The sequence below is a fragment of the Oryx dammah genome, unplaced genomic scaffold (assembly GCF_014754425.2).
Source record: "Oryx dammah isolate SB20612 unplaced genomic scaffold, SCBI_Odam_1.1 HiC_scaffold_13, whole genome shotgun sequence".
NCBI classification, from domain to species: Eukaryota; Metazoa; Chordata; class Mammalia; order Artiodactyla; family Bovidae; genus Oryx; species Oryx dammah.
In genome coordinates, this window is record NW_024070197.1 from 16,896,596 (window position 1) to 16,924,280 (window position 27,685).

Below are 27,685 nucleotides of genomic sequence, written 5' to 3' on the forward strand. Positions count from 1 at the left end.
AGAGTACTGGAGTGGGGTGCCATACTTCTGCTTTATTGACTATGGCAAAGCCTTTGACTGTGTGGATCACAATAAACTGTGGCAAATTCTGAAAGAGATGGGAATACGAGACCACCTGAACTGCCTCTTGAGAAATCTGTATGCAGTCAAGAAGCAGCAGTTAGAACTGGACATGGAACAACAGACTGGTTCCAAATAGGGAAAGGAGTACGTCAAGGCTGTATACTGTCATCCTGCTTATTTAATTTATATGCAGAGTACATCATGAGAAATGCTGGGCTGGGATGAAGCACAAGCTGGAATCAAGATTTCTGGGAGAAATATCAATAACCTCAGATATGCAGATGACACCATCTTTTTGGCAGAAAGTGAAGAAGAACTAAAGAGCCTCTTGATGAAAGTGAAAGAGGAGAGTGGAAAAGTTGGCTTAAAGCTCACCATCCAGAAAACTAAGATCATGGCATCTGGTCCCATCACTTCATGGTAAATAGATGGGGAAACAGTGGAAACAGTGACAGACTTTATCTTTTGGGACTCCAAAATCACTGCAGATGGTGACTGCAGCCATGAAATTAAAAGGCACGTGCTGCTTGGAAGAAAAGTTATGACAAACCTAGATGGCATATTAAAAAGCAGAGACATTACTTTGCCAACAAAGGTCTGTCTAGTCAAAGCAATGGTTTTTCCAGTAGTCATGTATGGATGTGAGAGTTGGAGTATAAAGAAAGCTGAGCACAAAAAAATTGATGCTTTTGAACTGTGGTGTGGAAGAAGACTCCTGAGAGTCCCTTGGACTGCAAGGAGATCCAACCAGTCCATCCTAAAGGAAATCAGTCCTGAATATTCACTAGAAGGACTGATGCTGAAGCTGAAGCTCCGATACTTTGGCTACCTGATGCGAAGAACTGACTCATTTGAAAAGACCCTGATGCTGGAAAAGATTGAAGGCAAGAGGAGAAGGGAATGACAAAGGATGAGATGGTTGGATGGCATCACCAACTCAATGGACATGAGTGTGAGTAAACTCTGGGAGTTGGTGATGAGTTTGAGTAAACTCTGGGAGTTGGTGATGGACAGGGAGCATGATATGTTTTAGTCCATAGGGTCGCAAAGAGTTGGACACGACTGAGACTGAACTGAATTGATAGCCATTCATCCGTGTGTGTGTGTGTGTGTGTGTGTGTGCGCGCGCGCGCACGTGCGTGCTCAGTCATGTCTGAATCTTTGCAACCCCATGGACTGTAGCCCACCAGGCTCCTCCTCTGTCCATGGAATTTCCCAGGCAAGAATACTGGAGTAGGTTGCCATTTCCTCCTCCAGGGGATCTTCCCACCCCAAGGATTAAATCTGGTCTCCTGCACTGACAGGTGTATTATTTACACCTGGTGGCTGGGGCGTCCCAGGTAGCTCAGCTGTAAAGAATCTGGTTTGATTCCTGGGTCAGGAAGATCCCCTGAAGAAGGGATAAGGGGTAACTCCAGTATTCTTGGGCTTTCCTGCTGGCTCAGTTGGTAAAGAATCCACCTACAATGCAGGAGACCTGGGTTTGATCCCTGGGTTAGTAAGAGCCCCTGGAGGAGGGCATGGCAACCCAACCCAGTATTCTTGCCTGGAGAATCCCCAAGGACAGAGGAGCCTGGCAGGCTGCAGTCCATGGGGTCACAAAGAGTTGGACACAACTGAGTGACTAAGCACAGCACAGCGTCATCTGGCAAGCCCATATGTATATCCACCCAAACAACCACATAAACATATCCTTCCACATCATCCACCTGTTCACTAATATGTTCATTCATTCAGTCATTCATTTTACCAACAGTTACTTCACTGAACTGTAGATATTTAAGATCTGAACTGTAGATATTTAAGATCAGAAAATCTTAGGAAAACTTCAAGACAGGTCTCAAAAGAAAGTTTGGGAGGTGGATTCTCTGATCTCCTCTCGTACCACAGTGTGTCAGCAGGTCTTGATGAAATTCGAGCAAATCCTGTCGGACCTCTTCAGGGAGAGGACATTCTTCCTCATCCTCAGCAGTTTTGAAGTGCAATAGCATGTTGATCTAGGGAAGGTCAAAGACTCAAGTGAGAGACCCCAGAGCAGGAACTCTGAGGTTGAGCATCAAATATCCAACTGTGAGTTCCTGTCTAAGCTCATGAATCAGTAAAGAATATCTGGGCAACTAAAGGTTCAAAAGGAGTCAGGGTCAGTCTGCAGTGACTCAGAAGTCTGGTTCAGAGAGAGGTAAGAGAGTAACAGAGCTTTCCTGGTGGTTCAGACAGTAAAGAATCTGTCTGCAATGAGGGAGACCTGGGTTTGATCCCTGAATTGGAAAGATCCCCCTGGAGAAGGACACAGCAACCCACTCCAGTATTCTTGCCTAGAGAATTTCATGGACAGAGGAGCCTGGCAGGCTACAGTCCATGGGGTTGCAGAGTCGGACACAACTGAGCGACTCACACACGCACGAGAGAGTAACAGATAAGTGTATCAATAGGGTCAGAGGTCAAAGTCAGATTTAGAGGTTGAGTATCATCTGTGATCAGGGCAAGGGGAGAGGCTGAGGTTGAGGGGTAAACAGTAAGGCCAGCTAGGGTCAGGGGTCAGAGGACCTGCTCCTGGGGTGGGGAGCGGAACTCGCGAGTGCGTCGGGCTGTCTCAGCTGCAGTCATGGTGAAGGCTTTCATGAGGATGGCGTAGCGGTCCCTCTGGTTGGCCTGGAGCTTGTCCACATAGCGCTCTGCAAAGGCTGCCAGAGATTCCACACGGTGCTGTAGCTCTTGGTCACAGAAATACTCCAGCAGGTTACACATCTGTGGGATGATAGCCATGTAGTAGGTGGGATGGTGGTGAGACCATGAGGACTTCCTTGAAACTATTCTTACCTTCCCTCCCCACTCCACAGCCCTGTTAGGGTCGAGCCACCACTGTCTCCTGCCTGGATCCTCAAGGCGGCCATCTCCATGGTCTCATCCCTCTAATTCACCTCCCACAAGGAAACCAGAGAGCTCATTCAAAGCCAGCAGCACTCCCCTGCTTTATGCCCCTCCGCAGCTCCCCACTGCCTTGGGTCAAAGTCCAGACTCCAGCCCCACCAGACCCAGCCCAGAGGGATGGAGGCTGGAAAAACAGGAAGAACCAGCTCACCTGTAACTTCACAGACTCGGGCAACTTCATCTGGAGCAGCCCCTCCTCCAAGTCCTCTTTTCCCCCCTCTGCTGTCTCCTCCTCCTCTTTTTCCTCATCTTCCTTCTCCCGTGCCTCCTCCTCCTCGTCCTCCTCCTTCTCCTCCTCATCCTCCTCTTCCTCCTCCCCTTCCTCCTCGTCCTCCTCCTCTTCCTCTTCTTCCTCAGTGAATACTTCAGGCTCAATCATCTTCAAGATCTGTTTCACATCCTCATCGCCAAAGACGCCCATCACCTAGGGGACAAAGATGGCTCTGTCACTGCAGCCTGCGAGGCTTCCATAATCAAGTCCCAGCCTCACTCCCCAGACCTGATTCTCCAGCACAAGCCAGATTCATCGCTGCATTGACTGGATACAATTCCTCCTACAAACAGGAATGGCATCCCCCCTGTCCCATCATCCACCTTCCTTAACATCCCCCCAGATCCATACCCTGTGTCCCATCTGCATGGCCCAGACCACATAGCCAAACATGAGCATCTCTCTCTCCACAAGTGAATGTCCTTTCTCCCAAACCCGAGCGTTTGTGACTCTGGGACAGGAAACATCCTACATCTGATACAGGCCCTCATAGCTCCCAGTATATGCCAGCTCTCAGTTAACATAATGGAGATGCTAAGAGATGGAAGGAGAGCGGGTAAATGAAAGGGAAATAGTTGGGAAAGAGAGAGATGAATGAATGGGGGAGGACTGGGTGACTGGGTGGATGAATAGACAGAATAGCAGAGGTGTGAAGGAGAGGTCTATGGATGGGTGGATAATGGACTGAAAGGTGAAGATAAAGGGGCAAGAAGAGATGGTGGGTAGATGGATGACAGATAAACGATGTTTAGAGACATGGGTGGATACATGGTTTGATAGGTGCATAAGCAAGTTACGTGAGTGGACAGGTAAATAGATAAATGCATAAATAACCAGGTACTGGGGTGGGATGGATAGATGGATGGGTGGATAGATCTGTGTGTGAAAACTGGATGGATGTTTATATGTAAGAATCATTAGATGGGTAGTGAATGAAAGAGTACATGAAATAAAGAATGGATAGAAGGATGGAGAATGAGTGAACGAGTGGGTAAATGAACAGGTGTAGATGGTTGGATGGATTTCTGGGTACTTAATACATATGGATAGAGAGATGCATGGATTGATGGATAGGTAGGTGGAAAATGGAAGAATGGATGAATCCGTGGATATGTGGATGAATGGATGCACAATGGAAGGAGGATGATGGTTGGATGTATGGAGGGAAAACAGATTAATAAATAAATGAGTAGGTGGGTAGATGGATAGATGAAATGGTGACTGAAATGATGTGTGAATGAACGGAAGGATGAATGGACAACTAGATTGAAAGGTGGATAGATGGAGGCAGGGATGGATGGAGAGGTGGACAAATAGATAATTGGGTGGAGACTGGAAGGATAAACAGATGATGAACTTTTGGATAGGCATATGGGGGTATGTCTGAATGGACAGACGGATGGATGGAAAGGTGGGTGGAGGACGGATGAATGATGGTTGGTTACATGGTTGAACAAAAGGAAGGAAGATGAATAGATGACAGATGAATGGATGGAAGAAAAAGTGAATGAGCAGATGATAAAAGGATAGGTTGGAAGGTGAAGGGTGTATGGATGGAGAGATGCACGGATGGTTGAATACATAAATGGGAGGGGGAATGTATGCAGGTATGGGTGGATGAATGGATGTATGGATGATTTGGTAGCGGAAAAGACCGGGACAGAGGGAAGCAGGAGGAAGTCTTTACCAGCAGGGTGGACACCAGCTTGAGCACCGGCACAAACTGGAACTCCACGGAGCCCCCGACTGGGTCACGAGCGTGCTGCCCACCATCTCGCACAGCCTCCCCCAGCATTCTAAGTGCTTTGTCCCGAAGAGCTTCCAGAGGGATGCTGGGGCTGAGGCGGGCCGGGGCTTCTGCCGCCCGAGCAGCTGGCAGGGCAGCCACGAAACACGGGGCTGAGAAATGGTGTGGAGGCCGCAGCGAGGTGGTAACGCCGACGCCAGGAAGCCCGTGGCGGCGGGGACCGTTATCTGCTCTCTTTCCGTGTGGGAAGAGAGTGATGGCGCGGGTCTCAGGCGTGAGGGGCACGATGTACTCAGACAGCATGGAGCGGCGGCTGCGGCAGGCACTTTCGAGGTGGATGCTGATGAGGAGGTCGTAGTAGCCTGCACGCAGAGGGCCGGGTAGGTGCGCGTCCTCCAGGGCGTGCAGCAGCTGCGCCTGGTCCACATGGCTGCACAGAGCATGCGCCACGCGGTTGTTGCCCAGGGCGCACACAGCGCGGTAGAGGCGGAGGGTGTGCGAATGGAATCGCTGCAGGTCCAAGCGCTCAGACAACTCCAGGATGTCCATGCATCTGTGGTGGAGATGGGCCACATTCAGAGACAGAGCAAGCAGAGGAGGTGGGAGACACAGACCCGAGAGGCAAAGAGTGCTCAGGCGGCTGTTGGTGGCCCTAGAAGGGAATCCCAGTGTTCTGCTGGGTCAAGATTCTGTGAGGTCTGTGGAGCTGAGCCAAGAAGACTTTCTGATGGTTGTGGAAGTCCCTCACCCGTCTGGGGGCTCCCTGGGATGCATTTGGGGTTTATAGGATGGTCTGGTACCCTAGGGATCTAAGAGTCCAGGGGAAAGATCTGGTGGCTGTGAGATGTATGTGGGATTCCAGGTTGGGTCTAAATCCCGCTCTGGCAAGTCTGAGTACTCTGGATATATTTGAACACCACCAGAATGTATCATCAGGACAGGACATTCCTGCCTGTTTCATTTGTTTATTGTTTGTTTGCTATATTCGCAGCACCTAAAAAGGACTAAACACAAAGGAAATCAACCCTGAATACTAATTGGAAGGACTGATGCTGAAGCTGAAGCTCCAATACTTCGGCCACCTGATACAAAGAGCCGACTCACTGGAAAAGACCCCGATGTTGGGAAAGATGAGGGCAGGAGGAGAAGGGGATGACAGGGGATGAGATGGTTAGATGGCATCACCGACTGAATGGACATGTTTGAGTGAACTCCAGGAGATGGTGAAGGACGGAGGAGCCTGGTGTGCTGCAGTCCATGGGGTCGCAAAGAGTCGGACACGACTGAGTGACTGCACAACAGCAAATGTGCTCCATAAATATTTGCTGTAGGAACAGATGAACAAATGGGTGCATCTGGGGCCTCTGGGGGTGGAATGCTGTTGTCACACAGAAGAGGCTCAGAGCTATTTGTCAATTGAGTGAATAAAGGAAAGATGAAGCATGTTGGAAGCCTCCTGGGGTCAGTCTGGGATCCTGGCCACATTTAGAGTCTGTAAAAGCTTTGCTGTCATCCATGAGAATACTCTCTAGCTGGGTGCGTCTGGGTCCCCTGGAGTGAGCTAGAGATTTCCATGGGACACATCTGAAGTTTCCCTGCATATGCCCTAGAGACCCTAGGATGCATCCAAGGCTCTCTGAATAATGTTCAAGACCCTCTGAGGTATACTTGAGGCCCCTGGGGTGTTGTGTGGGATTCTCAATGTGGATCTGGCTCCCTGAGATGGGTCTGGAGTCCTCTAGGGTGTTATCTGGAGGTGCCTGGGTTGAGTCTGTGTCTCTGGAGGTGAGTCTGAGCCTGCTGAAATGGATTGAGAGCCCCCTGGTGTGCTATCTGCGGAAAATAGGGTGGTCTGGGCCTCTTGGGGTGTCATCTGGAGCCCCAAAGGTAGTGGGGAGGGGGTACCCAGTGGGATCCAGACCCCAGAGGGCCTGAGGTACCCGCCCCACCCCTGGGCGCCGGAACTGGCCCTGACCGGTTCTCCTCAGGGACGTGCAGCGCCATCATGGTGAGCGGCTCCTGGCACTGCACTGCCCAGCCGAGCCGCTCGCCCGCCCGCCGTGTCTCCACCTGCAGGAAGTGGTTGGGCATGCGGCTCCAAGACACGGGCATCAGCATCTGCACCTCCAGCCGCGGCGGGCACTGCGGCGTGGGGTTCTTGCGCTCGCTCAAAAACATGGCGGCTGACAGCGGCATGATGTTCTGGGGGGCGCAGAGGAGTGCACAGGTCAGGATTCCCAGTCTGCTGGATCCCGCCACTCCGCTTCCAGGAAGACCTCCCAGACTGCACTCCCGCCACACACACTTCAGCCTGACCTCCCGCACCTCCTTCCTCAGCCTGCCCCCATTTGCACCCCATCACCGACCTTCTGTTTCCCCAACTCAAACTGGATCACGTTCTGGTGCGTGGGGAGGACAAAGACGGCAGGGAACAGCTTTGTGTTGGGTTCCACCTGGCAAGGGAAAAGAGGGCAGGGTGAGGAAGAGGATGAACTGGAGGTGGTGTTGACTCTAGATCCTAAACTCTGGAGCGAGTTGCCCCAGCCTGATCCTGCTGGTGCCTACAGATCCAAAGGGCATAGGAAGCTCCACAGTGGCCCTGAGGTTGCTAGAGGACTGTACCACCTCTGATCCAGCAAGGCCAACCTCCTCAACCTCCTCCACCTCCTCAGGGGACCCTCTCATCTGGGACTTTGCAGATTCATGATGGAGGTATATAAGCCCTCACTATACAATTCCTTTAATTTTGTGTTCTTGAAACCTTTCATAATCAAATGTTGAAAAGGAAAATACCATTTTAGAATTCTGGTCCATCCTAGGGTTTTCCCTGATTGGTGAAAAGGTGGGGACTGGTACCACCCAGCCCAAGATGGAATATGGACCTCTCTCCAAGGTCAAAGCTCTGCTCTGTCTCCTCTTTCTGGATGTCAGTAGAGGGTCTCGCAGGCCCCTCCCATAGCCATAACACAGCTCTAGCCTGTCGTGAAGTTGTTTTTGTCCTGTCTCCCTGGGGTCTGTCCTCTCGGTGGGCTGTCCTGGGATGCTAGGTCACGAGGATGCTATTGTTAAGTTGCTGAGGGGCTGGGCTCACCTGGAAAAAGGTGTTGCTCTCTTTGCCGTTGGCGGTAAAGGTCATTAGGCCAGTGGCCAAGTCCACCAGGCAGCCAATGACAAGGTCCGTGTGGCTGATGCGGCCCTGCTGCCCAGGGCTCAGGAAGTCTCCGCCCCACACCATGTAGCAGTTACTGCACTTGAGGCTGGAGGACACAGGAGTGGTCAGCACACTGATTCCCAGGCGTTCTGAACCCCTGGACACACCTTTCCCCGAGCTCCCAGAATACCAGGACTCGGAGTCCTACCCCCAAACACCCACCACCTGCAGACCTGAGCACTGAAACCCCTCACCCCAGACCCTGAGCCCCTCGGAGCTAAAATTCTTAGGAGCTGGTGGTGGATTCTGGAAGGAGAAGAAGGGAAGGGAGCGGAAGGAGAGAACAGAGAAAGGAGGTAACCTAGAAAGAGGATGGCAAGATGGGAAAGGAGGGGACTTCCCTGGCGGTCCAGTGGTTAAGAATCTGCCTTCCAATGCAGGGGTTGTGGGTTCGATCTCTGGTCACGGAACTAAAATCCCACATACCATGGGGCAAACTAAGCCGCACACTGCAACTCGAGAAAGCTTTGCGCGCTGCAATGAAGACCCAGAGCAGCCAAAATTTACCAAAAAAAAAAAAAGAGGAGGAGGGAAAACTCAGAGTAGGAGCCATGGGGAGGAAGATAAGCAGGAGGAGAGGAGGGAAGGAAAGGGCGGTGCCCAGCGTGCCTGCCCCCCACGGCCCCACCCCTGCCCACACCTGCTGTGGATGTTGCCTTGCTCGTCTCCCATGGTCACTGTCACTGCCCGGACCTTGCTGAGGTCGAAGTTCATGTCGTGCTGGTGGTAGTCAGGGGTGACCCAGCCCACCCACACGCAGCTGGGCTCCTGGCCGGCAAAGACCCTCACAGAGTAGTAGTACTGGAGAGGCAAAGGGGGGACCAGCAGTCAATGGGCTTCCCTGGGACTCTTAGTTGGTTTCCCTGGATTCTCAGTGTGCTCTGGGGGTTTGACAAGAAGTTACTGCATTTGAGACCTTCTCTTTCTGTATCTACTGATGTATTTCTAGCTCTGGGAAACTTTGGGGACAGTTTTGTGATACCCTCAAATTTGGGTCCCTCCCACCACTAGGCTATTTGTCTCAGGAAATATTCCAGATTTGAGGAACTCCAAAACTACATTGGGTTTGGGTGAACTCCGGGAGTTGGTGATGGACAGGGAGGCCTGGCGTGCTGCAGTTCATGGGGTCGCAAAGAGTTGGACACGACTGAGCGACTGAACTGAACTGAACTGAACTGAAAACTACATTGGGATTATTGTGAATTCTGGCTCCCAGGAATATACTAGTGAAAGTTTGAAAGTGAAGTCACTCAGTCATCTCTGACTCTTTGCGACCCCATGGACTGTAGCCTAACAGGCTCCTCCATCCATGGGATTTTCCAGGCAAGAATACTGGAGTGGATTGCCATTTCCTTCTCCAGGAGATCTTCCCAACCCAGGGATTGAACCCGGGTCTCCCACGTTGTAGATAGACGCTTTACCATCTGAGCCACTAGAATAGCTGTTAAATTTGGGGGTGGTGAGTTTACAAGGGTGAATGCAGATATTGGGGTCCTGAGTCTATGTTGGTTTATCCTTGGGATTTGGGGATCCCTGGGAGTTAGGTCAGCATGCCTCATGACTTCATTGTGTTCCCTGCAACTTTTAAGCCCTTAGCTATATGGATTTAGGGGTTCAAAGGGTTTAAATTGATGTGTACTATATTTTGTGGTTTCCAGTAGGTACTGGGGTATCCCCAGATAAGGGCAATTACTGGGGATTATGGCATGGAATTTGGAAGTCTGCTGAGGGCCCTTGGTTCGCACCGTGGTGGTATTGAGGATGATTTCAGGGTCATCACGGTCGTCAGCAGGCACCACCTCATGAGGGAGTCGGGGCAGAGTGGGCGTGGCTGGTGGCTGGGTCATCATGGCGGCCTTCTTGGCCTTGAACAAGAACCTGGGGGTGAAGAGGAGAGACTGTCATGAGGCCCACTCTCCAGCCCAGTCCCCCAGCCCTCCCGTCACAATGGTCATGCCTCCACATTCATCCTACATATGTACGTACGTGTGTGTGTGTGTGTGTGTGTGTACATGCTCAGTTGTGTCTGACTCTTTGTGACCCCGTGGACTGTAGCTCACCAGGCTCCTCTGTCCATGGGATTTCCCAGGCAAGAATACTGGAGTGGGCTGCCATTTCCTTCTCCAGGGGATCTTCCCCACCCAGGGATCAAACCCACGCCTCCCACATTGGCAGGCAGAGCAGGCAGATTCTTTACTGCTGAGCCACCAGGAAAGCCCCACATCCATCCTAACTACACCCCATTTCTGATACCCAAGGCCTCACTTCTAGAGGGCTGAAATCCCAATTGCGTCAGGAGTGTCCACCTTGGAGGATCTCTGTGTTTTTGGATGTTGGGTTACCCAGCTTTAAAGGTGCCTCTGGGAACATGGAGGTTGCCTTGGGAAGCGAACAGTGGTCCTCCCAAATCAGCATGTCTCATGTGGGTGCTAAAGGCATTTGGGAAAGGACAGCTCTTCCTTGTGGCACTGTCTTATACACGGAAGGCATGTGGAATCCCTGGAGTCCCCAGCAGGCGGTATGTCTCCTCAAAACTGTGACAGCCCAAAATCCCCCATCATTTCCACACATCCCCTCAAGAGACACAGAAATACATCCCACTGAAAACCATTGCCACCACAGGGGAAGAGCAGATTTGGTTTCAATCCAAGTTTAATGCCCTTTGAGGGTCTCCCTTAAAGTTAGTTTTTTTTTGGGGGGGGTATATTTGAGACATAGAAATGACCCCAATTTAGAAGAACAGTGGTGTTCATTGGAATGCCTTGGGGGCATAGATACCTTGACCAAGAATCCGAGGTCCCCTTTAGTGTTCACAGATAATGAAGTCCATTGGATGAAAAGCTTTGGGACCCAATAGGTACCCCCAAGGACAGTGGAGTTCTTCATAGATACAGTGGGGCATCCCAATTTTACATTCTCAAGGAAATTAGAGTACCCCAGAGAAATAATAGCCTTCACTCGACACATAATAGGATCCCTTAGTAATCTGAGTCCACCTAGCACCTATGGGACCAGTTTGGGATACAGTGGGGTTTCTCAAGTTATTGAAGTTGCCTAACTTAGGGGTCCCAGGACAGACCCCCAACCCCACCCTGCCCCTCCCTTGACTCACCCTCTCTTCTTGTTCTTCTCTGTGGTAGCATCCTTCTCATTCTCTGCCCTGGCAGGCTGGGCCTCCACCCCAGCCTGAGCAGGACCCCCGGGTGTCCCCTCCTTGGCAGTTCCTTCTTTGTTCCCCTCAGCCTCGGCCCAGTGCCCAGCTGAGCGGCGCAGGTTTTCATAGTCGGGATCAGGTTCCGCTGCCCGGGCCTCATCCTCCGCAGGAGGCTGCAGGCCAGGGGGTGCCAGTGGGGTGGCCCCTGCGGTGCACCGGAAGTGCTGGTGGAACTGGACCGGAAGGCTCAGCCGGAGAAACAGCATCTCCACCAGACTGTTCTGGGAGCCCCAGGTGCGGTGGGTCAGGCGCAGGCAGGGGGGTGTATCCACGGTGCCGTCCACACGAGTCACCTGTGGGGGGAGCAGGAAGCGCTGAGCCAGCAGGTTTGGCTGGGCCATTGGTCCTAAACCTTATTACACACAGAGTCACCATTTGGCCTTAGAGCACCGTGTGAGAATCAGCCAGAGACTCACTCCTCTGGGTGGAGGAGCTCCTATGGGATGCACAGCCTGGTCATGGGTGCATTCACCTTCTGTCTGTCTGGACACCTTTGTGCATGAGCAGCCCTGGTCAGAAACTGGAATCACTCAGGGAGCTTTCAAAACCTACCTGTGCACAGGATTCACTCCAGCCTAGGCCATCCATCCATCCACCCTTCTATACCCACCTATCCATTCATCCATCCATTCTTTCATTCTTCCATCCATCCAACCATCTATCCACTGTTCCACCCACCCATCCATCTATCCACTCCACAAATATTTACTGAGCACCTACTGTGTGCCAGGCACTTTTCCAAGTGCTAGGAACACATCAGCGAACAGAACATGGGCCCCACCCTCCTGCTTTCTTATGCAGACCTCTTGGGGAGAGCAGCCCAGAAGGGTCAGAGTTTTTTTTTAAAGGTTCCCCAGATGAACTTTTGTTAAGTTTGTCGTTTGTGGAAATATAACACTCAGAAGAATGCACGCATCATAAGTGCACAACACTGTGAGGTTCTGGAGAGACGCACCTGTGTCTCCCGCACTCAGATGGAGGAATGGACCACACGACCAGTCCCCCGGAAGCCTCCTCAGTGCCTGTTTGGTCACTACCCTCTCAAAGATAGTGAGGGAGTCTGATAAGGAAAATGCAACAACCTGGCCTAAATAAGGGGCAGGAGCTGAGAGAGGGACAGGTGCCTGGCCTGTGAACCCAAAAGACAGACTCAGATTTTCTGGAGACTCCATAAACAACTAGAGCAGTGCCCTTTCTTTGATGCTCCACCTCAAGTTGACCTCATCAAGGACCAATTGCCAAAACAGACCTCTGTGCTCCTTGTCAGCCAGTGAATTCACCCCAAAACTGTGCAACCAAAACTGTCTGCAGAATCTTTTTCTCTCCTCTCTCTCCTTTCTCTCTTATAAATTCTGTCTGGAGACTTCCCTGGTGGTCCAGTGGTTAATTCTTTTTGCAATGCAGGGGACACAGTTTCAATCCCTGGTTGGGGAACTAAAATCCCAACTCGTGTGTGTGTGTGTGTGTGTGTGTGTGTGTGCGCGTGCTTAGTCATGTCTGACTCTTTGCAACCCCATAGACTGTAGCCCACCAGGCTCCTCTGTTCATGGGGTTCTTCAGGCAAGATTCCTAGAGTGGGTAGCCAGTCCCTTCGCCAGGGGATCTTCCCAATACAAGGATCGAACCCTTGTTTCCTGCATTGCAGATGGATTCTTTATGGTTCGAGTGGCCATTTCAGTAAAATCCCACATGCCCTGGGGGCAACTAAGCCCACACGTGCAACTACAGAACCCACACTCTCTGGAGCCCACGCACCTCAACGAAGACCCCTCGTGCCACACGACACAGCCAATAAATGATTAATTTAAATAAACCCTGTTTTGCCTCTGCTCCTTGACGAGTCTACTGACCATCTTCCTCCTGTGATTTGTACATTAAGTAACTAAATGTCTGATTATTCACTCACAGTAATGCCCTCCTGACTTAGCATACCAGAGTAGTGTCCATCATCCTTGAAGTGCCTATGAATGGGGTCCTACAGTACGTGTTCTTTTGTGTCTGGCTTCTCTCAGTCAACATTATGTCTGCGAGATTCGTCTGTGTGGTCGTGGCTGGGTTAGTTGGTTCATTCTCACTGCTGTCTAACATTCTGTTCTTAGGGTTGAGAACACCATCTGGCAGCGGCAAGCATTGGGAGGTTCCTGTTGGGCTTCCCAGGGGGCGCTAGTGGTAAAGAACCTGCCTACCAATGCAGGAGACCGAAGAAACTCGGGTTCGATTCCTGGATCGGGAAGATCCCCTGGAGGAGGACATGGCAACCCACTCCAGTATTCTTGCCTGGAGAATCCCCATGGACAGAGGAGCCTGGAGGGCTACAGTCCTTAGGGTCACAAAGAGCTGGACACGACTGGAGTGACTTAGCATGCATGTCTACTCCACCATCCTCTCCCACCCCAGGCACCTCTCTAGTCTTTGTGCCCCCATTCTCTCCACCTACAACTCACTTTGACAAGGAATCTTTCCAAAACTCAAATCTAGACTGGATAAGTCCCCTGTTTAAAACCCTTCTATTTAAGATGAAAAAAAACAGAATAAAAGTCAGGGATGGGGGCATTCCCTGGTGGGCCAGTGGTTAGGACTTGGTGCTTTCCCTACCAGGGCCCGGGTTTGATCCCTGGTTGGGGAACTAAGAGTCTGGAAGCTTTGAAGCGCAGCCAAAAAAGAAAAGAAAACACCCTTCTGTTTTTACAAAGCCTAAAACGCTTCCCCACAAATTATTTATTAATTACAAAGGGAAACACACTAACTTGATGGTGGTAACGATAAACATAGAGTCAGAGTTAATATAATCAGCCGTAAGACATAGTGCCATGGTGTGCCTCTCTGAGATCCTGCAGCAAGCAGAACACAACCTCATTGCTATAATGTTCCTGCCAAGTATGTGTAACCAGAACCCAATCGTGAGGAGACATGCACGCATGCATGCTAAGTAGCTTCAAGCACGTCCAACTCTTTGCGACCCCATGCACTGGACTGTAGCCCGCCAGGCTCCTCTGTCCATGGGATTCTCCAGGCCAGAACACTGGAGTGGGTTGCCAGGCCCTCCTCCAGGAGATCTTCCCCACCCAGGGATCGAACCCAGGTCTCTTATGTCTCCTTGCATTGGCAGGCAGGTTCTTTCCCACCTGGGAAGACCGAGGAGACATGAGACCTACCCAAATTGAGGTATATTCTGCAAAATAACTGGTCTGCACCCTTCAAAAACACCAGTGTCATAAAAGACAATGAAAGACTCCAAAGCATTTTATATACATTAAAGAGACATAACAACTAACTGTAACGTGTAACCCTGGCTTGGATTTTGGACCAGAAAAATAAAAAGAGACATTATTACCACAATGAACACAGTTTGAATACGGATTACAAATTAGGTAATAGTATGTATGGATGTTAAATTTCCCTATTTTCATATCTGCTGCTCTGTAAGAGTATAGCTTGTTCCGAAGACATGCATATTGAAATATTTAGGGATAAAGAGGCAAGATGTCTCCAACTTATCTAAGTAATTCAGAAAAGAGAGAGAGTGTATGAGAGGGAGATGGGGGCTATGCCTAGGAAGAGAAAACTGATTATCAGAAGGAGAGTCATGTGCCCCAGGTCACGAAACAGGGAAAAGGCCAACTCAAGGCCTGTCTGATTATAAAGTACCAGCTGAAGCTCAGCCATGTGGAATTCAAGTTCTTCCCAGGTTGAGAAAAGGACCATCACTTTGGCCTATATGGAGTTTTTATGGTCAGAATATGACACGGAGTTTAACCTTGAGAAAGAAAGGCATTAGGGTCCAAAAATTAGGATACTCAGATTAATGAAGAGTTACTAAAAAATAAGTAATCCCTGGGACTTCCCTGGTGGTCCAGTGGTAAGGATCCCACCTTCCAATGCAGGGGACATGGATTCAATCCCTTAATTCCCTGGTCAGGGAATTAAGATTCCACATGCAATGGGGCAACTAAGCCCGAGTGCCACAACCAGAGAAGCTTATGTGCCTTGACAAAGACCGAGCACAGCCCCTCCCCCAAAACAAGTAACCGCCCCCAAAAAACCACCCTAGATAACAGTTAGTAAGGAAGGTGCCGAAATGTGTCCAGGGATTTATATTTCTTTAAGCCTTGTTGTTGGGTCAGCAGTAAAAGAATCCTCCTGCAATGCAGAAGCCACAGGAGACATAGGTTCAATTCCTGGGTGGGGAAGATCCCCTGGAGGAGGGCATGGCAACCTACTCCAGTATTCTTGCCTGGAGAATCCCATGGACAGAGGAGCCTGGCAGGCTACAGTCCATAGGGTCGTAAAGAGTTGGACACGACTGAAGTGACTTAAGCATCAAGCAGAAACCCTTGGTAGGATCAAACTGTTATAAGGGCTGAAAATTTCCAGCGAGGTCACCTAATTCAGCTTCTCTTTCCTCCCTTCCCCCATTTTGTAGGCAAGCTACCTGGAGCTCAGAAAGGTGTGTTTTTGCCAAGGTTATACCCTACAATTAAAATTACCTAAATTAAAAGACACTTGCTCCTTGGAAGAAAAGCTATGACCAACCTAGACAGCATACTGAAAAGCAGAGACATTTCTTTGCCAACAAAGGTCCCTCTAGTGAAAGCTATGGTTTTGCCAGTAATCATGTATGGATGTGAGAATTGGAGTATAAAGAAAGCTGAGCACCAAAGAATTGATGTTTTTGAACTGTGGTGTTGGAGAAGACTCTTGAGGGTCCCTTGGACTGCAAGGAGATCCAACCAGTCAATCCCAAAGGAGATCAGCCCTGAATATTTATTAGAAGGACTGATGCTGAGCTGAAACTCCAATACTCTGGCCACCTGCTATGAAGAACTGACTCATTGGAAAAGACCCTGATACTGGGAAAGGTTGAAGGAAGGAGGAGAAGGGGCCGACAGAGAATGAGATGGTTGGATGGCATCACCAACTCGATGGACATGAGTTTGAGCAAGCTCCAGAAGTTGGTGATGGACAGGGAAGCCTGGCGTGCTGCAGTCCATGGAGTCGCCAAGAGCTTGGCCTGACACAGCGACCGAACTGATACTCTACAAGGCAGCCCTGGGAGTCCACCATCCTGACACTCATTTCTACAAGGTTTGTGGTCTAACATACTAACGGAAGATGAAGAGAAGCTTGGGGAAGAGAACTGTGGTGAGAATGAGGTGTGGAGGCAGATCTGAGGGTGTTGAGTGGGGTTGGTCCTCACCTCATAGTGCGGGTGCTCAGGAGGCACGGCCTCAAATTGAGGAAGGCCTTTGCTGAACCAGGTAGTGACCGGGCGCTGCATGTTGATGGCAAATGGCTCAAAACCTTCCTGGAGGCCACAGATGGCAAAGAACCGCAGGGAGCTCACGTCCTGGCCCAGGTTCAGGTGACCCACCTGGCCAGGTCCCAAGCTGCACACAGGCAGGAAGCCTGGTGGGAGGGGATAGATGGGCAGGGGGTGAGGATAGGTGGGCGAGGCAGAGGCAGCCATGGGGAGGACGTGCGTGGAAAGAGGGGATGGAAGAGCGGGGGGCTGGAGGGCGTGGTGTAGGGTCAGGTGAGATGGAAGAAAACCAGAGAGGGGCCCCGAGGCTGGCCCTCACCATCCCCAATCTCGATATCGCGGAAGGCTGTTTCTGAGCCGGAATCGGACATGAGGACCTCGCCATTGAGGGTGAAGATGATGGTGTTCTCTGTGAGGTCGATCATGCAGCCCACGACGTCTCCCGACTGCCAGGGACGCCCAAACGGTTCACTGCCCAGGTGCCAGCGCTGACCCTGTGAGGAGGTGAGAGGGAGACGTGGTGTGAGAGACATACAGAGAAATGGAGAGACACGGGAGCGAGGGGAGACATGCCAAGACACACACGCAAGGCATCAGGTCCAGTGCGTGGCGGACAGAGGACGGGTCAGCCCCAAAGCGTCCCCTTCTTTCCCCACATTTGCATCCACGGTCCTCGGAAGGTAAGGGTTAGGCGTTCATGCTTTTCCTTCCCAGCCATCTCTCTATCTCATCCCTTTTGCCTGGGTTCTCTGTTGTTTTCAGGACTGGGACTGTAAAGACCACTCAGGTGGTCTTGGAGGGTTGGGGGAAGCAGAAAGTAGAGGAATGGAAAGGAAAAACTAACCTATCAATGTCCCCCGTATGTACGCATCTATACCCATATGCTCCAGAACAGATACATGAATAATGAGATGGATAGACGGATGGGAAGCAGGTGTATGGCTGGACGGAAGAATGAAATGAAAGCTGAGTCTACCTGGGCTGACGGAGGGAAGGAAGAAAGTACAGACAGACACATAGGTCTGTGTGAGTGGTGGATAAATAGATGACGTCTGTATGCATTAGATTATTGGATAGATGAATGGATAAATGAAACATTAAATTATTAGATAAATGAATGCATAAATGGAATCACAAATTAGTTTAAAAAGGTGAATGGCTGAACTGACAACTACCTGAATAGATGGAAACGTGGATGCCTAAGTGATTCTTTGGACAGACGAGAAGATGGATGGATGAAATGACAGATGGATGGTTGGACAGAGAGATGGATGTGGACGGATATATGCACGGACAGAGGTCGGGGGGAGGATGGAGGGATGAATGGGAAGGTAGATTCAGGGATGGGCGGACAGAGTGAGACACAGATAGAGAGGCAGGGCTAGATTGCATGAGTGTTGGAAGGATCACAGAGCCTGGCAGAGCGGAGTCAGGGAGCTACCCACGCGGTGCCCGTTGAAGACATAGGACAGGTCATCCGCTCCCAGCTCCACGTCTGGGCGCAGCTCGGGCCTCGCCCAGCCCACTCGCATCTCGCCGGTGGTGACCGCCTCGAACTCGAAGTACCAGCGGCCACTCTGCACCACATAGGATTTCTCTGCCCGGAAGATGCGCACCCGGTCCCAGCGAGACTGGCTCTCCACCTGACCTGCACGTGGGGCCAGGCAGAGTAAGAGAGGCTGGGTTGGTGGGGGAGATCGGGAGAGGTAAGGGCCTCTGGGGGCTGGGGGGAAGGGACAGCTTTTGGTGTTAGAGAAGAAGAACTGGGGACTCTCAGAGCAGTCACAGAGAAGTAGGAGGGACCTACTGAGACTTCTCCTCTGTCCCTCTAGCAGTCAAGAGTTTCAGAGAGGAACTAGCAATAGAGACATGGAGGGAGAAAGTTGGGTCGGTCACAGTCATGGTCTGCGGTGAAGGGTCAAGATTAAGGTCGATGTTAAGAAACAAGGGCTGAAAGCAGGATCGGGGAGAGGCAGTCAGAATCAGGGTCAGGGAGGGGGATAGAAATTGGAGTTGGGGGCAGGCGTTGAGGCTGGGGTCAGGGGTCAGTGATAGGTCAGCGGTCAAGTTAGGAGTAGTGCTTAGAGGCTCTCTGAGTGCTTGGTTGGGTGGCTCCACATTGTAGACATAGTCCAGAGGTTAGGGGTCAGGGGTCAGAGCTGGGGGTCAGGAACTGGAGTCAGGGGTCAGGGTCAGAGTTCACTGGGTTCCTGGGCTGACTGCTCAGTGCTGCAGCCATAGCCCAGGCAGAGCTTGAGTGGAGGTCAGTGGTCAAGATCGGGTTCAGGCTCAGGGACAGAGTGAGTGTCACAGTTGGGAAGGTGTCAGTGTTACAGATGTAGCCCACTGAGGGGCTGAGTTGGGTCAGAGACTGGAGTCCAGGGGCGGGGGCGGGGGCCTGCGGTCAGCACTCACTGGGCTCCTGGTCGGGCGGCTCGATGTTGTAGCCGTAGCCCAGCAGGGTGCGCACGGCCTGGCAGAGGCTGTCGCGGTTGCTGCGCTTGGTAGCCTCATCCAGCAGGCGGTAGGGCACGAGGCGAGGGTTCCGGCGGGCAGGGATGTCCTGTACGGCACTGTAGCTCCAGCCCTGGGCCACTCGGTCTCGGGCCCACACGTTGTGCCCGTTCTCCGCCAGCCGGTCCACCAGCGTGGTCTGCGCGGGCGTCAGCCTCACGTGGCTCAGGTCCAGCGGCGCCGGCTTGTACCCGTTGCTCATCATGTACCTGCGGGTGGCGGTGCAGAGCCAGTGGGACCAGACCCTCGCCTCCACTGCTGGGCTCTGTGCCACGGGACCCCTGACCTCTGACCCTGGTCCTTAGGATCCCATGATCTTTGAAACTTTTGACCTTTGATCTCTGACAGCAGTGTTCTTTTTCAATACATTCATTTATTTATTTGGCTGCATGGGGTAACATGCAGGATCTTTAGTTGTGGTGGGCAAACTCAGTTGTGACATGTGGGATCTAGTTCCCTGACCAGGGGTCAAAGCCAGGCCCCCTGCATTGGGGGCATGAAGTCTTAGCCACTGGACCACCAGGGAACTCCCATCTGACATCAAGGTTCTCAAATAAGCTTACCTGACCTCAGACCCCAGGATCCTGTGACCCTAGCAAGGGCTTTGACTTCACTGACCTCTGGCCTCTGTGACCCTTTCATCTTGATCTTGGGAGCCCCATCTCTGGTCCTGGGATGCTCTGACCTCTCACCTCTGACTTGGAGGCTTCTTACCGCTGATTCCAGGACCCTATCATTTCAAACTGGAGTCCTTGACTTTTGAACCTTGGCATCTATCCCTCGGCCCTCTGACCTCTCATCTATCATTTCAGGATCCCTTACTGACAACTCCAGCAATTTCTCACCTCTTTCCATTGACCCCGCATCTCTAACTCAGAGACACAACTTCTGCTCTCTCATTTTCCCAACTCCATGGAGACCCTGGCCCTGAGTCTGACTCATTCCCACTCTCTCAGGAACTCCTAAATCTGCTTTCTCAACTCCCTAGGACGCTCACCACTGACCCTACAGCCCTGATCCCTGGTCCTACGACCTCCACCCCAACCCATGGCCCCTCTGTCTCTGACCTCAGCCTTACCACTCCAGCTCTCGATCACTCCAGCCCTCACCATGGGATCCCCAGCACCTTACTCTTCCCCAGGTGGGGTCCAGGTCACCCACACTCACGTCTTGGGGAGTTTCGTCTTCTTCAGGTTGTCCTCCGCCTTCTCGTCCGCCATGCCCACGTGGCAGCCCAGCGCCAGTAGAGTCCTGGGGCAGGGGGTGGGGCCATGGGAGCGGGTCACCCCACATGGCCACCCTGTCCCTAGCCTCCCCTCCCCCAGCCTGGCTCCCCTCCTCCCCCGGCCCGTCAGCTCTGACTCTGGGTCACCAGCACCCTCCCTGTCTCCTGCTCTGATTTTCTGGGTGTTTGCCCCATCTCTCTGCCTCTCTGCCTCCTGTCTCTCCCTGTGTCTCTGTCTCTGTATTTCTTTGATTGTGTTCTTTTCCTCTCTGCTTCTTTCCTTGTCTCCTTCTCTTTCTTCCACTTACTGCGCATCTTTATTTAGCAAGGGGAACCATTTTAAATAATAGTAATTAAAAAAAATTTGTTTCCCAGTGTATACATTGCTAGTATAGAGAAATGTTTGTCTTTAAATTATTTATTCATTATCGTTTATTTGGGGCAGCACTGGGTCTTCATTGCTGCATAGGCCTTTCTCTAGTTGCAGTGCTCAGGCTCCTCATGGCGGTGGCTCCTCTTGTTGCAGAATACAGGCTCTAGGGCACTCGGCCTTTAGTAGCTGCAGTGCGTGGGCTCAGTAGTTGTGGCACACAGGCGTATTTGCCCTGCAGCATGTGGAATCCTCCCGGACCAGGGATTGAACCCGTGTCCTCCACCTTGGCAGGCGATTCTTAACCACCAGGGAAGTCCTGAGCTTCTCTCTTTATGCCTCTATCTCTTACTCACCCTCTGTCAGTTTCACAGTCCCCACCTCCCACTCGCTGTGTTGCTCTTTTATCTGTCTCTCTCTCTCTCTCTCTGTCTCACTCTCCCTGTTTCCCTGGGCCCTTCTGCCCAGCGGCCAGGCCCAGGGCCCTGTTCCCCAGTCCCCTCCTCACTTGAGCGTCTCCCCTGACATCTGCAGGTTGTAATTCCTCTCAGGCTCCGGTAGGCTGTGAAAATCCACGAGGCAGGGGTGCAGTCTCTTATTGTCATCCCGAACCTGGAGAAACCCCAGAGTCACTCCTTGGCTCCTCTTCCCTCCCCAACACTCCCAGACTGTGACCTCTGACCTCTTACCCCTCGTTCTGCCTCTTGAAACCCAAGGGGCCCTCCCACCCCCGGCCCCTCCCCAGTAGCAAGCGGTTCTCACTCCTCCATAGCCAGTTTAGCCTCTCTCCCCCGTCCACTCACCGGGCCATAGGTCCAGCCCTGCTCGATGCGAGTCAGTGCCCAGAGTTCATGGATGTTCTCGGCCAGCTTCTCCCGAATGCGCTCCAGATGTGGAGGCAGGACAATCTGGAGCAGGGGACATCCGTGAGGTCCCTGAGTTCCCTCCACCCCGCGCCATGAACAGTCTCCCCAAGAACATGCACCAGCTCTGGACAGTTCACCAGGGAGCTCTTTTGACCTTTCCTGCCATCCAAGCCCTGCTCCCCATCACCTCGTCCTGCCTCCAGGATGGATGCTCAGGACTTGACATCCTCAGAATCAAGGAATTATCTGGGGATGAGTCTGTCTCCCCCTGTGGACTGGGAGCTCCGTGAGGGCAGAGCTGAGGCTGTGTCTGTCTCCAGCATTTCCCCAGCCCAGAGGAGATGCTCTGGAGATGTTTGCTGAATGAATAGATGGGTCTTTTTCCTTCTCTGTACAATGAAAACTGGAACAATGTTAACTTATAACATTGGGTTGGCCAGAAAGTTCGTTCTGATTTTTCCATAGGATCATATGAAAAACCTTGAACAGACTTCTTGGCCAACACAATACTTACTTTATATGGGTTCAGTGAAATCATCTACATAAGTTACTAAATGTTATATACAATAGCCCCTCTAACAATGCAGACTTGAGCTGCATGGATTTTTTTTCAGTAAATATAGTACCTGTATTTTCATTGTGTGTGTGTGTGTGTGTGCTCAATCATGTCTGAATCTTCGCAACCCCATGAACTGTAGCCTGCCAGGCTCTTCTGTCCATGGAATTTTCCAGGCAAGAATACTGGAGTGGGTTGCCATTTCCTACTCCCACAGATCTTCCCAACCCAGGGATCAAACCCGTGCCTTGAGTCTCCTGCATTGGCGGGAGGATTCTTTATCACTGCATCATCTGGGAAGCCCCATGTTCTCATTTTACAGATCTCTAATTAACTCAAGGTAGGGAAAAGTTTGTGTTTGATTGAGATCATAATATATGGAATCAAAAGAAGAAGGGTTCGGGCCATTCTATCCCAACTGTTTCAGCTTCCTGCTCTTGTATGTGTCATTTACCAATTCTTTCGTATCTAAGACAGAAATAGTAGCACTGGGGCTTTCAACTGTGCTGGGGTTGGGCCCCTAAACCCCCTGCACTGTCCAAGGATCAACTGTAGTTTGTATAAATACCTGGCACATAGTTGGGCCAGGTTGGGTTGTAAGAGGAGGAGTAGGGAGGGGATGTCCAGGAGACCAAGTGGACAGCTCTTGAGGCTGACCGGTGGGGGAGGGGAAGGGAGACATCCAGGCCGGGCTATAGGGGGATGGCAGGTTGAACTGCCGTAACATTACTACTGCCCATAATGACAGGGCTTCCTTGATAGCTCAGTTGGTAAAGAATCACCTGCAATGCAGGAGACCCTGGTTCAATTCCTGGGTCGAGAAGATCTGCTGGAGAAGGGATAAGCTACCCACTCCAGTATTCTTGGGCTTCCCTTGTGGCTCAGCTGGTAAAGAATTTGTCTGCAATTTGGGAGACTTGGGTTCAATCCCTGGGTTGGGAAGATCTCCTGGAAAAGGGAAAGGCTACCCACTCCATACTGACCTGGAGAACTCCACGGGCTGTACAGTGCATGGGGTCACAAAGAGCTGGACACGACTGAGTGACTTTCACTCACTCACTTTACCCATAATGACAATAACTCAACTGAGGACTTAACATTTTCTTAGGGCCATGCTAAGCACTTCACATACATTAATTCATCTAAACTTCACAACCACGCTACAGGTGCGTTCTCTCATTCTCCCCTTTTCCTCACAGGTGAGGGAACCAAGGCACAGAGAAGTGAAGTCGCATGCCCACAGTGACATGCTGAAAGTCAGACCCTTGTGATCAGGCTCTTAAACATGACTTATATACCCTCTTAGAGGAACACACTTGGAGGGAAGGGTGGGGAGCTCAGGTTGGGATAAGAGGAATCGGGGGAGGCCTGGAACAGAAAAGATGCTCCACAAATCATGGTGGATATGATCACAGGCTTTGGGACCAGAACGCCTGGGTTCAAATCAGCTGTGTGACTTGCGTGACCTGCTCGACCTCTCTGGGCCTCACTTTCCTCAACTGTATATTGGGGCAATAAGAGTCCTTTCTTTTATTACATATTTATTTTTACTGATGTATTTGGCTGCACCAGGTCTTAATTGCAGCATGCAGGATCTTCTATGTTCATCACGGCATGCAGGATCTCTAGTTGCGGCATGTGGGATCTAGTTCTCTGACCAGGGATCGAACCCAGATCCCCTGTGTTGGGAGCGCAGAGCCTTAGCCACCAGGGAAGTCCCAATAATAGTCCTTTCTTTAGAGGGCTATCGTAAGGACCCCCTGAAACTGAGATTCTGCCTGGAGAGATTCCTTTGCCCTCCTCCTGCCTCAGTTTCCCCATCTGTCCGACAACAAGGTCCCCAGCTTCCAGCTCAGCTGCTCACCCCACTGACTCCTAAGGGAGTCTGCCACTCCAGGAAACCCTTACAGAGCAGGCAGTACCTGAACGGTGTCCACAGGGCAGGGCACAAAGCCAGTGTGTGAGAGGCAGCGGCTGGGGCCCACCAGGTGGGGCCCCCGCGGCCCTTCCCGCCGATACTCCTTGATGGGTTCCAGACGGAGTCGCTCTCGTGGCAGCACAGCCTCATGGCAAGGGGCGTAGCCAGGAGGAGGAAGGAACTTGAATTCTCCATGGCGGCCACCAAGGAGGAACCGCACTCTAGATGGGAGAGTGGGGTCACTAGTGAGGGCAGTTTACCGAGCAGAGTCTGTACTCAGGGAGGGGAAGGGAGCAATCCTGGAGTTGGTGGGAGGTCCTGGGTCAATAGAGCATTTAGAGATACCAGAAGGTTTGGGGGAGACCAAGAAGAAGGTCATCCAGAAGTCACTGAGACTTTCAAGGTGTTACCTTGAGAAACCACAATCACCACTGAAATGTTGAGAAGTCACACACAGACCTCGGGGTCATTGGGAAAACACTGGGCTACTGAGAAGTCTGAAATAACTGTGGTCATTGAGGGGTAGCTGGGAGATTATGGAGCTCTTAGAATACCACTGAGCAAAGCGGGGGTCACTGAGGAGTTGTTAAGAACATGGAGTCATTGGGAGAGTCCAAGGTCATTGGGAGGCTTTGCGGTCACTAGAAGATCATCGTTCAGATTTTGAAATCATTTGGAGGTCATTGGAATGGCATAGAATAATTGGGAGGGTCAGAGCTTCATTTGGGAGGTCATTGGGAGAAACTTATTAATCATTAGAAGGTCACAGTGAAATGTGGGGACATGGAGATTGGGGAGAAGCGGAGGTCACTGGGAGAACATGGAGAGTATCATGGTGACCCTCACACAGGGGTCTGGCCCGTCGGTCCTGAGGGTAGGCCGCTAGGTCCTGGCCCCATAGCAGGCCATGGCGCGCCTGCAGAAGCTGTCTTAGGACAGGCCCTGGTCTGGAGACTGGCAAGGGGGCAGGGATGAGTCCTTACTTGACACCAGCCGAAAAGCTGACAACAGGGAAGAAGAGCCCATCAAGGTTGAAGGCCTCGAAGACCCCCTGCACGGGACAGCCATTGATGCGGAAAGAGATGGACGGCACACTGAGGTCCAGGCAGCAGCTGACCACGTCCTCGGGGGCCAGGAGGTGCTGCCCGGGGGAAGTGACCAGGCGTGGCACGTGTCCTGCACCAGGATCACCGGGAAGAAGTCAGAAGTCAGAGGTCCAGCAGAACCAGTGGGCTCAGGAGACAAGGGTAGATATTAGAGGATCCATTGGGGTTTTAGGATCTCCAAGGTCAAGTGCTCTTAGAGATTAGGGGCAGAGGTCAAGTTTCCTCTGAGGTTAGCTTCCTGAGAGGTGTAGGAATCAGAGATTAAAGCTGTCCTAGAGTTAGGATTCTGGAATCATTGGGGTCAGAAGTCAAAGATCAGAGGTCATAATAATCAGGACAGTTTTCTAGGATCTCTCAGTTCAGAGATCAGACTTCCTCTGGAATCAGAGTTCTGGGCTTATGAAGAAACAGGTGAGGGCCAAGATTCTGGAAGCTCTAGGGTTAAGGTCTTGGAAAATGAGGAGTAAAGGGGTCAAAGTTAGCCTGTTTGGGGGTCAAGATCCCAAGAACCCCAAGGTGTGCAGTGAGACCCTTGGAAACCCTGGGGTCAATGGTCAGGGTTGAGGGTCCCCTAGAAGGGTCCAGGTACCTGTCCAGAGATGCAGCCCGTCAAAGCCGTAGGAATAGAGGTCATCGCCGACCCCGTTGCCGCCCCAGCCCTCGCCGCCCCCAGGGTAGGGGCTGTAGCCCTCAGTGAGGGCCCAGCCCACCCTCAGGTGGGTGGCCTGAGCTGTCAGGAATGGAACCACCTCGTCCACCATCACCTCAAAGTACCATTTGAGGTACTGCGTGGTGCCCTCTGCTCGGCCCACAAAGATGTTGGGGCGGATGCTACAGGAGAGACAGAACAGGAGAGGAGGGTGAAGGAGAGATGGAGAGGAGACCCAGGCTGGTGGGGGGCGGGAAGGGAAGGGAGAAAGACCAAGATACCCAAGAAAAATAGAAAAGCAGAGACATGGAGACCGAGAGCAACAGACAGAGAGAGACACACACACAGAGAAAGCAGAGAGAGAGAGAACATCAAAGGACAGAGAAGAGAGAGGTGGAAGAGAGCCCAAGAAAAAGAGGTGGAGGAGGAATAGAGAGAGACAGACAGAGGAAGACAGAAAGAGAGGAAGAGACAGAGGCAGAAACGGAGCAGGGAGAGAGGACAAGAGGAGTGAGAAGCCAGGCATGACCTGGGGACAGCGGTGGGGACCGGTGTCAAGTCCCAGGGTCAGGGGTGGAGGAAGGCCCACCCACCCGGGAGTCAGGGAGGGGCTTGAGAGGCTCTGAGCCCTGGAGTCAGGAGTTGGGGCCAGACCTGGTGACGTAGTTGATGAGGTTTGTCTGCAGCAGAAGCTCGCGGCCAGGGAGCAAGTTCTCAGTGATGAGGTCTTGGTTGGAGCGCACGGCCACGCCATTGCACACACACAGGGAACATAGCACATCCAGCACCTGGAGGTCAAGGCCAGAGGTCAGGGTGTGGGGGCACCAGAGAAGCAAGGGAGGTGGGTCTATGGGAGACCCAGGATGGGATACCAGAAGGATGACGTGCCAGGATGGGAGATAGAGATTTGCACTGAGAAGAGGTGATGTAAGTGGGAGGTCAGGAATCACTGAGAGAGATCGGGGTCAAAGGGAAAGGTCAGGCGAGAAGCGAGGGGCCATTTGAGTTGGGATAAGAAATCAGTAATGTAAGGAAGGGGAGACTGCAGTAACAGGTGAGAGGTCAGGGGAAGAGTGAAAGGGTCAGTGAGGGGAAGAGCACAGGGATCAAGATGAGGCTTTTAGATTAGTGGAGTGTCTTCAGGGCCCAGGTGGATAACGTAAACATGTGAGGGGTGGTGGTAGTTTAGTGGCTTAGGCACTAAGTCATTTTCGACTCTTGGGACCCCATGACTGGCTCCTCTATCCATGGAATTTCCCAGGCAGCAATACTGAAGCGGGTTGCCATTCCCTCCTCCAGGGGAATCCTCCCAACCCAGGGATCAAACCCATATCTCCTGCATTGCAGTCGAGTATCTGAGATGGTTAGAAATAATTCTATGGAACCAGTAGCACTTGTGGCAAACTGGAGGGTATCTGTGCAGCTCCCACTGAAGACTACAAACTTAGAAACTGAATAAACTGCTTCAGAGATCTAATGAAGCATCTGATGTGGTGCAGAGTTCATTTAAGAACCACAAGTTGAAGACTCAGTATTGAGATGGAAGCTTATAGCAGGAGAGTCCAGGTAAGAGACAAACTGGGGAAGGGGGGCAATTTGAGGGCCATAGGGAAAGGTCAGGGTTCAGAATTCAGGGGATAAGGGGCCAACCTTGTGGTTCCTCCCATGCTTGTCCAGGAGGGAGATGATGGACTTGATGTGGTTCTCTTGGATGATGTTCAGGACTTCCGGACTCTCAATCAGGACACAGTACAGCACCTCCAGGATCCCTGCGCAGGGGCCAG

The 27,685-nt window shown here is 51.7% G+C and overlaps 1 protein-coding gene across 1 annotated transcript in view; it reads right to left on the reverse strand.

Annotated features, from left to right (window-relative positions):
• The window catches only part of RYR1 (ryanodine receptor 1), a 126,387-nt gene that overhangs the window by 79,811 nt on the left and 18,891 nt on the right, over positions 1-27,685 (reverse strand). The window contains exons 16-37 of the mRNA XM_040254107.1: positions 27,552-27,670; positions 26,556-26,689; positions 25,842-26,083; positions 25,130-25,322; positions 24,151-24,367; positions 21,610-21,714; positions 21,315-21,418; positions 20,379-20,462; positions 19,113-19,420; positions 18,143-18,345; positions 17,017-17,191; positions 16,635-16,843; positions 11,336-11,730; positions 9,969-10,101; positions 8,864-9,024; positions 8,104-8,269; positions 7,379-7,465; positions 6,988-7,214; positions 4,953-5,565; positions 3,146-3,418; positions 2,611-2,811; positions 1,949-2,060 (exon numbers count right to left, since the gene is read on the reverse strand). Of these exons, the coding sequence (XP_040110041.1) occupies positions 1,949-2,060; positions 2,611-2,811; positions 3,146-3,418; positions 4,953-5,565; positions 6,988-7,214; positions 7,379-7,465; positions 8,104-8,269; positions 8,864-9,024; positions 9,969-10,101; positions 11,336-11,730; positions 16,635-16,843; positions 17,017-17,191; positions 18,143-18,345; positions 19,113-19,420; positions 20,379-20,462; positions 21,315-21,418; positions 21,610-21,714; positions 24,151-24,367; positions 25,130-25,322; positions 25,842-26,083; positions 26,556-26,689; positions 27,552-27,670 (4,461 nt within the window). The remainder of the gene's footprint in view (positions 1-1,948; positions 2,061-2,610; positions 2,812-3,145; positions 3,419-4,952; positions 5,566-6,987; positions 7,215-7,378; positions 7,466-8,103; positions 8,270-8,863; positions 9,025-9,968; positions 10,102-11,335; positions 11,731-16,634; positions 16,844-17,016; positions 17,192-18,142; positions 18,346-19,112; positions 19,421-20,378; positions 20,463-21,314; positions 21,419-21,609; positions 21,715-24,150; positions 24,368-25,129; positions 25,323-25,841; positions 26,084-26,555; positions 26,690-27,551; positions 27,671-27,685) is intronic.